We start from the raw sequence: 9,714 nt of genomic DNA, 5'->3' as shown, positions 1-9,714 counted from the left end.
CTCTTACATCTTACTTAAAAGGTTGTTTGTTCTTCTCTTTGTATGCTCTTATCTAAATTCCCTTTATGGAAATATTTTTTTCCCAAAGCTGCAAGTAAATGTCTGGTGGCAGCCCTCATCAGTGCCATATCAGACGACACACGATCAGCTGGATTTGATTTGAGCTCCACAGATGCAGTTGTTCTTTCTTTCATTTCCTGAGACGTTTTTGGTTTCTTCTTTTGGTACCTTGCTATTTCCTCTGATATTACCAAATTTTAATAATTTTGGCAGTGTCCAGTTGACTGGGCTTTCTTTTATTGGGAAAGTTTTGGTTATTGTTTTTTGCATAACAAGGGGGAGAATGCAGCTGCTGTTATAAACATCTGTTTCAGAAGGTAAGAATGGTGTCACTCACCCACGCCATCTCCTTAGACACACGGTCTGGGAAAAGGACATAGGTTCCTTCAGAAAAGCTGAGATATATGCCACATGGTAAATTAACCTCTCTGGAGGAGAGATTGGGAGAAATGGTCTGGAGGAAAGCCCACCAGTGGCTTTTCTTTGAGTGGAAGGGCGGAATCCTGTCTGGTTCATCTGCACTGATGTTAGTTCCTTCCATTTTCTAGCCTATGAGAGAGACAACCAGCACCAAGATGAGGCAGAAGATGACCCAGAGAATGGACATGAGCCTCAGGATCAGGGGCCCCACGAAACCGATCCGGAATCTGAGGCAGATGTAAGTGTCCTCTCTTTTGGTCACGACACTTGGAAACCCCCAAAGCGGAAAGGAAACTTGAAGGTTTGCCTGACGCCAGGCCTCTGGCTCCAGCTCTGGCTCCAGATGTGTCTGTTAATTTCGTCAGTGCCGGAGGAAGGTGGCTTGCATAATTACATGAGCAGTGTTGTTAACTGTAAACTGGGGGCATGTGTGTGTGATGAGACCGGCTCAAAAGTTGTTCTGGGTAAACATAAAAGGAGTTTCCCTTTGCCAACTTTAATAAAATTAAAACTGAGAAAAGCAAAATTGAGAGGCATTGAAATATGTAGTCATTCTGAAAGATGGAAAAAAAAAAAAAAAGCAAGTGTGGGAGTTACAGAACCGGAGAAAGGAAATGGACCATTATGGAGCCTGTTGAACAGTCCACTAGCGTGTTATGTATGTCTTGTGACTCTGTCATCTCCCACCAGTCAGGCCCAGCAGTCAGGGGCCATTTTAATCAATATGTAGATGGATAAGGATGCGTGGCTTGAGAAGTAAAAGAAAAATCTGCTCAGGTGCCATGGTGCTATAGAAAAATTAGAATATAAATTGGTAGAGAACTACTAACCGGGAGTGTTCTTTGGGTTTACCGAAGAAGGACCCTGGACTCTCAGTTCAGCTGTGTGGCCCAGGACCTGAGGCAAGCAAGGGTCCAGTGAGCGTGTTCTTGTGCAGATGTGTAGAGGAGTTTCACTGCTCACTTTAGCTCTCCTGTCATCTTTTTTTTTTTTAATTTTTATTTATTTGACAGAGACACAGTGAGAGGGGGAACACAAGCAGGGGGAGTGGGAGAGGGAGAAGCAGGCTTCCCACTGAGCAGGGATCCCGATGCGGGGCTCGATCCCAAGACCCTGGGATCACGACCTGAGCTGAAGGCAGATGCTTAACTGACTGAGCCACCCAGGTGCCACTCTCCTGTCATCTTTTGCTAGTAAATCAACCACCATGTTTATGAAATCCAGTCTATGCTACCATATGGGTCCTGTTTGTATGGAAAGGAGGATCCATATCCTTCCTTGGTAATCATTGAGAAAGGCTTCCTGATAGCTGCCTGAAGCCCCTTGGATGGAAATGGCTTTTCTACTTGCGCAGGGATGTGGCAAACACATTCGCCTGCAGCCTGTGGATCAGGACTTGTGAAAGTATGCTCAGGAAAGAGCAGGAGCTCCAGAGAGCAGGAGAGCCGGAGGGAGTTTGAGACTGTGAAAGGGCAAGAGAGTGTCTTGCAAGAGGAGCAAGAAAGCAGTGTGTGCCTGACAGGGATTGAGGGGCAGCAAAAGGATGCCTGTTCCAGTGCCCCCCACCCCACCCCGGGAGGTGCTGTATACTTCGAGTACTGGACTGTGTAACCCTTTACTTTCCCATCAGCGGTTTACAGAGGACCCGCTGCTGGCCTTCCTCCCATCCGTTCTTTTAATTAGAAATTGTTAGCCTACTTGTCTCTCTTTGTCTCATCTATTTTATTTTTTTTTAAATTTTGTCCAGCTTCATTGAGTTATAATTGACCGTCTGTTTTATTTGAACATAACAACCGTGCCTATTAAACTTTACTTGTTACTTGGTTAGAGTGGGACCCAGTGTGTACGTTTTGTGGGCATTTGCAAAAGCTTTTGGTACTTTTTTTTCTGAAGAGAATGTGTTAAATTTTTCCTGTGTTTCCACACAAATTATTGATAATGCACGAAAACAAATCTATAGAATGAGATTGTGGAGTAATTGGCGTTGTGTGAAGGTGATGATTTGTCACCCTGTATTCCCAAGAAGGGCGTCATCCGCACTTGCATGAAGTGTATAACCAGGGGTGTGCACATCATAAGTCAGCTGAGACTGCGGTGCGCCCTTGATTATATTCAAGGCCCCGAAGTGAATTGAAGTAGAGTCCTGTTGTCTGGAGAACAGCAATTAGAGACTCAGTCTCACTCTGAGGCCTCATCTCTGGGAAGCATTTGCTGCTTCCGTTAAGTGTTCTGTTGGTGACCCTGGAGGCATCGGGAGGCTCCTGCAGGCATTACCGTATCTGCCCAGCTTGGGCTTTAAACTCTGAATCTTTATGAGGACATGTATTATTTTGAAAGGTGCTTCAGGAGTTTGAGTGGAAAATAGAGATAATTCTCAAGTTGATCATATGAAGGGCATTTGTTGAACCCCGTCACTGAGAGCTGCCGGAGCGGGGTTAGGGAGGGATTTTTCAAGATATACTGCCGGAGACTGGGTTAGCCCCTTCTTGTCTCCTTCACAGCCCCTTTCTTAGGTTCTTTCCAGTGGGGCCTTCTCACTCTTCGACGGTTGTCCACCCACTTAACGTGAGAAATCACTGGCAGAGGAAGGTTTGTCTGTATAAAAATCAACATACTCATGAAAGAAGTTACAATTTGCCTATCTAAATCTCTCATTTTAATGATTTCTCCTACTTGGTCTTTCGGCTTTTATTAGCTGTTTTTCTTGTTGTCTATTTAGTTATGCTCACATTTCTTGTGACAGAATTTGGAGGACTGTTTTGGAATCGCTTGCAGAAAACAAGTGCTGTTTGTATTGCATTCTGATTCATTCAGCCTCTGACAAATAAAGCAAGTTTTCTCTTTTGACAGTGGGATGTGTACTTGCGAGTCCTGGCAAGGATGGATCTGCACAATCTGGTGGAGGACGATTTCATTTTCTGCCAGTGTGTGTGTGGCCTTTCAAATGAAATTAAGTTTGATCCTGGATTTTGAAGTAGTGGTTGCTTTTTATTAAAATTTTGCAGAGGGCAGCTGTAGAGGATATAAACCCAGCAGATGACCCTAATAATCAAGGCGAAGATGAATTTGAGGAAGCTGAGCAAGTGAGAGAAGAAAATTTGCCAGATGAAAATGAAGAGCCAAAACAAAGTAATCAAAAGCAAGAGAATGCAGAGATGGAGGAGCATTTGGTGGTAAGCAGACGCTAGTGCAGAGGGTGGTTTTAACCTGGGCATCTTAAGAACTGCCTGGTTTATGCAAAAAGTTAGTCCTAACGCACGCTGACAGAAGGTTTGCCTCTTTGGTTGGGGTTTAGGCCATTATGTGAAACGATATGCCCCCACTCAGAGAGAGAGGGTAACACACCTCCTAGGTTTTGTGTTGGAAAGGATTATTCATCATTTCCTGGCCACTGATGCATTGCAAGTACATTTTTTATGGCTGCGAGCTTGCTCTTTGTCTCGGTGTACTGTAAAACACATCTCCAGTGTTCAGTAACCTGAGCTTCCCCTTTTGTTTCAACAGATGGCAGGAAACCCAGACCAGCAGGAGGATAATGTTGACGAGCAGTACCAGGAAGAGGGAGAGGAGGAGGTAGGGAGGCGGAATGCAGGAAACTCGTCAGGATGCTTGGTGCATCGCACTCCCCTTAAGTGGTGGCATCGGCTTTGACACGCCTTCTGTAGACACCTTCAGAAAGACATAGGCGGGATGAGAGAGGGTGCTTGCAAGAGGAAATGGACCGTGGAAGTAGAGACATTTGGTTAGGAGGGGACAAAAACAGGGTCATAAAATCCTTCCTTCTGGTTCTCATTAGAAATTTTGAACTGAAAGAAGACATTTGGCCTTCTAGGAATGGTGGACTTAGGTCTATGTGATCTCTGTAAGAATATTTTCTCCTGTTTGTTTCCCTCATAAAAGGTAGAAGAACAAAGCTTTGCCTATTGAGGGGGGTCTGGAATGACCCCTGTAACTTGCTCTGTAGACATTGCCACAGTTCTGCCTCACAGCGGTGCCCGGCCCCACAGTGTCCGTCAGAATACACTTAACGCCTTCCAAAAAAGTTTTTGAGTCTCTACTTTTTGCCTGTCTTACCTCCTAAGAATTTAGTGTCATAATGAAATTTAACAATAAAGAAAAGGAAAAATACGTAAGAAGCTCAGTTGAATAAAATGCATTTGGGTGGAATTTCTTTTCTTTTTTTTTAAAGATTTATTTTATTTTAGAGAGAGAGAGCATGGGGTGGGGAGGAGCACAGGGAGAGGGAGAGAGAATCTCAAGCAGACTCCATGCTGAGCGCGTAGCCTGACACAGGGCTCGATCTCACAACCCTGAGATCATGACCTGAGCCAAAATCAAGAGTCGGCTGCTTTAACCAACTGCACCACCTAGGCACTCCATGGGTGGAATCAATCTTTCTTTCTTTCTTTTCTTTTCTTTCTTTCTATTTGATTTATTTATTTGTTAGAAAGAGAGAGAGAGAGTGAGCACAAGCAGGGGGAATGGCAGGCAGAGGGAGAAGCAGGCTCCCCACCGAGCAAGGAGCCTGATGCGGGTCTTGATCCCAGGACCCTGGGGATCATGACCTGAGCTGAAGTCAGATACTTAACCGACTGAGCCACCCAGGCATCCCTCCATGGGTGGAATTTCTTAAATTTCATTTTAGTTTACTTTTTATTGTAAACTTCTGGCAGATTATTGTTAATTAGTTTCAAGGAGCACCTATCATGGTGACACATCTGTGTAAGTGATGGATGAATGCGAATGGTTGGAGCTGGTTAGTCACAGTGCTCTGCTGTGTGGACCACTGAAGCTCCATACCTGGGGATATGCTCTGAATGAGGCCCTGTGTTTAGTCTCTCTCTGGCCCAGTAAAACTCTGGTTCAGAGGGGTTTGTCAGCCAGGCTTCCTGCCGACATGGGGCTTTAGCCCCAAGGGGGACTGCATGAATGGATGGACAGATACCCCAACCCCTGGGGACCCTGCTCAGAATACATGTGCTACTATACTCGTGTACATAGTTCCCTGCGTTTTCAGTTTTGTTGAATTTGTCCTCCACTTCTCAGAGCTAACGCTAAAATTTGCACTTATACCAGAGAAACAGAAAGGGATGTTGCTCTTTACAGCCATTGGCAATGTATAGCTCTAGTCATGGGCACTCTGGCTTGATCTTTTTATTCTTTCTCTGTTCTCATCCTGCTGTTCATCCTGATCAAGATCCTGAGCTGTGGTATCACAAGAGAGCATTAGGAAAACTGGAAGCCTTGAATATTAAGACATTTTGCAAGAAAAAGGTATTCATCTGGACTTGTAACAGGATGTCTGGACAAATATTATTCTGTTTCATTATGTCAGATGCCACATATCTGTGAGGGATTAAAAGAGAGGAGGTTCACTTTGGCTTCTTTTTAAAAATGCAGAAGGGTAAACATAAAATTTTAATCCGTATTTACTGATTACTTTTGTACCTTCATTTTATGTCAGTTAAAGTGGAGAGAGCACTCCTGTGATCCAAGCGGGGTCAAGGATAGGGAAAAAACAAAGAGACAGGAAGGGAAGAGAGTGGTGACAGGCCGAGGTGAGGACTGCTGCTCTTCGTGTCCCTCAGGTCGGCTGAGCCCACCGGAGCCCTTTTTTCTCCCTGCAGCGGGGCCTGCGTCTCTTTCTCTGGTTCCCTGCTCTGAATTCCTGTCTGGCGTCTCTGCCCCTCTTTCGGACCTCCTCTTGCGTAGGCTCGAGGTCGTGCACCCTGCCATGTAGGAGTGCTCTCAGCCTGCCTTTCTCCTTCCTCGGGTGACTCCCCTCTCTGCCCCTGAGTGGCCCTTACACAGACTGTGGTGCTTCCTTGGGCAGTTCCTGCGATGCTTAGCTATTGGATCTTCCCACCTTTTCCCATTGTTCCCAGTTCTTCCCTGGAGGAGGGAGAAGAGTGGTTCCCAAATATCATTTAAGGACTAGTAATAGAGACGAAGTTCTCACCAGACTGCAGCAAAATGAGAAAGAAAGGAATGCAATACGTGAGAACCCATTTCATGTTTATAAGTGATGCACGTGAGACATTTGTGGGACACTCCGAAAGCCATGCAGGGCCGGGTCATACATGTCCTTCTTTGCATTGAGCCTCAGAGTACACCGACTACAGGCCCATTGCTGTCATTGCTTCCCCTCCCGTGAGTCCCACGTCACCTGACTTCCATCAGCATTTGCTCCTAGGGAGGAAATGCATCTTGCTGGGGTCCTCCCATCAGACTTGTGACTTGAGCTCAGACAGTGGGACCCGAGATAAGTGGATTTTTTGGACATTTGCACTATCCCTGCCTTCTTTTATCTTAGTTCAATAGCGTTACCCTTCTACGACATAAAAACAATGGGTATGAACAAGTGTTCATGGCTCACTGCTTGGGACATTCATGTGGGCATCCCATCCCCGTGTTGCTTACTTTCCAGATTTTTTATCTACTTACGAGCAAACAAGACAAATTAATGGCATTGCCAGAAAGTGCTATGGGTGCTTAAAAGTGGTTTAAATGTTCAAAAAGATATATGTTACATAGATAGATAGGTAAGCTTGAAAACTCTGAATGCTCATTTTCTCCAAATACAATTGAAAATAGATGGATCTGCACACTCGTGGGAGAGCACACACAGGGTCGCTCAGCTGCCGGTAGGGGGACCGCCAGCCTGTGAGTCACCACAGCACGGAGTTGGCGAGGCGCACAGCTCCTGCTAACTGAGACTCAGCCAGCTATGGTGTCCCTCACGAGAGCTGCTGGTGCCGAAGGCCTTTCCTTTGTCCCACTCCATCCACATCTGTAGATTCTAGCAATATGCACTACTTCAAGTTCAGTCTTCTGGTTCCTGTCTCATCCCATGACATCTTTGATGTGAAAGCCAAAGCCCATTTCGGACTCAGTAGATCCGTCTTATTTTGGCGATTAAACTTTGCTACATCACATAGGGACCATTTCTAAAATGCCTAAGACATTAGATTTCAGTGACTAAAAATGAGTAATGAGGAACAATATTGGGAAATCTTTGACAAAATGTTTGCGTCAGCTTTATCAGGGTACTAAAGAGGGTCGAATGTGGAAGACATAATTGGTGTGTCTCCATTATAAAAGAGTAACATTTGGCTTCTGTTATTAGTCTAAGCATATCTGAAAATTAGAAACTCCATATCATTTTGTTTCTTTTCAGTAATGCCTTTTAAGATGAGTTTGCATTACTTTTGTTCCAAACACAAAGAATATATTACCAGAATAATAATGTATATCTATAAATTTGAAAATTACAAAATTTTCATTTGTGGGTTTCCTAGATTAAAGAGTAATTTACATCAGGGTTTCTTACCTCAGATTCTATTGACAACTGATAAACAACCCAAATTTTCTACAATAGATCTCCAGGGAAGAGAAGAAAGAATTTAGGTAAGGGTGTTTATCTCTCTAGCCAGAGACACTCTTAACCCTGCACTCACTGTCACTCAAGCTAGTAGCTCTCAGTTTTTGCTGTGGCTAAGAATCACCTTGGAGAGAGTGTGTGAAAGGTACAAATTCCTGGATCGGACCTTACCCTTGGAGATTTTGATCTTATCTGTGCTGGGGACTAGGAATCAGAGCTCCAGGAACACACTGTTTGGAGAAGCATTCCTAGAACAGGTGGCCACAGGTGGACTCGGGAAGTCTGAACCTCCTAAAAATTCTATGTTACATTATGTGTATCTGTGCCTATTTGCTTAAATTTGCATTTCTTCCCAAGGTCTTAAAAGGGTTCATGACTCCCCTCCCCCACCATAAAATTAAAAATCACTGATTTTTATCAAACCCTTTTATTTTACAGATAAGAAATTTGAGCCTTAGAGAGGTTAGCTAAGTTTCTGAAAGTCATACAGCTTGTTATTTTTGCAACCATGATTAGAGCTCACCTAGATCTTTAACTTCCTTTTATAAGAAATGTGGGGGCTGGAGGAATGAGTTAGGTGATACCTCAGAGAAGCCAATGAATCCAGAGTGTGGGTCATTCTACAGGAAAACAAGTCAATAGCATTAAGGGAAAAAGAGGGGAGCAGAACTGCTGTTAGGTATAGCCTTTGTTTGGATGATGATTAGGCCAAACCAAATGTAAATAGACAGTTTTGGGGTTTTTTTGTTTTGTTTTTGTTTTTTGTTTTTATTTATTTGACAGAGAGAGAGAGCATGAGCGGGGTGGGGGCAGGGAGGAGTCAGAGGAGAGGGAAAAGCAAGCTCCCCACCGAACAGGGAACCTGATGCGGGGCTCCATCCCAGGACTCTGGGATCATGACCTGAGCCAAAGGCAGATGCTTAACCAACTAAGCCACCCAGGTGCCCGACATGTTGATAATCAGGAAAATATTAAGTCGGAACTAGACATTAGATGATACCATGGGATTATTTATCAGGCGTGATAATGGCATTGTGGTTCTATAAGAAAAATCCATTGTTTTTAGGGATACATACTGAGATGGGTAAGGATGAAATTACATGATATCTAGAATTTTTAAGAATAGGTCATCAAAAAAAAAAAAAAAAAACCACACTGATAGGTGATGCAAGGGTGGCAACATTGAGCTAACTTTTGAACCTTGGTAATGGCTGTAAGGAGTTCCTGAATTATTTGCTTTATTTGTATGTGCTGGCAAATTTTCGTAATAGATTTTTATACAGCTAGCATTTGGGAGCCATGGTTTAAATCCAGGTCTCTCTAAATCTACAGCCTGTGTTAGGGTTTGGCAGATTATAGGCCTCGGTCCATTTTGTAAGTCAGGTCTCATTGGAACATGGCTTTTTGTTTACGTATTGTCCAAGGCTGCTTCTGCACCCCAACGGTAGGGTTGAGTAGCTGCTCCAGAGACTTTATGGCTGAGCAAGCCTGAATATTTACTAAGTCTGGCCTTTTATAAAAAAAAAATCTGTGGACCCTGGTTTATACATTCTTTCCCACCATATTGCAGTTTCAAGGCAGTTCCTTCCCAGCCCCAACTAAACCAAGTTTGGTGTTCACTAGTATATTTTCATTATTAAGACTACGTAAGACGTGGGCGCCTGGGTGGCTCAGTTGGTTAAGCGACTGCCTTCGGCTCAGGTCATGATCCCAGGGTCCTGGGATCGAGTCCCACATCGGGCTCCCTGCTCTGCGGGGAGCCTGCTTCTCCCTCTCCCCCTCCCCCTGCTGGTGTTCCCTCTCTCGCTGTGTCTCTCTCTGTCAAATAAATAAATAAAATCTTTAAAAAAAAA

At 44.2% G+C, this 9,714-nt stretch overlaps 1 protein-coding gene across 7 annotated transcripts in view; it reads left to right on the top strand.

Annotated features, from left to right (window-relative positions):
- GOLIM4 (golgi integral membrane protein 4) overlaps positions 1 to 9,714 on the top strand; it is a 79,856-nt gene that overhangs the window by 66,453 nt on the left and 3,689 nt on the right. For all 7 annotated transcript variants that reach the window (XM_081829176.1, XM_031040665.2, XM_031040664.2 and 4 more), the window contains 3 exons: positions 609 to 718; positions 3,486 to 3,653; positions 3,985 to 4,053. In XM_081829176.1, the coding sequence (XP_081685302.1) occupies positions 609 to 718; positions 3,486 to 3,653; positions 3,985 to 4,053 (347 nt within the window). The remainder of the gene's footprint in view (positions 1 to 608; positions 719 to 3,485; positions 3,654 to 3,984; positions 4,054 to 9,714) is intronic.

The sequence above is a fragment of the Leptonychotes weddellii genome, chromosome 1 (genome assembly GCF_054177405.1).
Source record: "Leptonychotes weddellii isolate Sample4059 chromosome 1, ASM5417740v2, whole genome shotgun sequence".
Taxonomy (NCBI): domain Eukaryota; kingdom Metazoa; phylum Chordata; class Mammalia; order Carnivora; family Phocidae; genus Leptonychotes; species Leptonychotes weddellii.
This window is presented reverse-complemented; position numbering and strand designations above follow the sequence as displayed.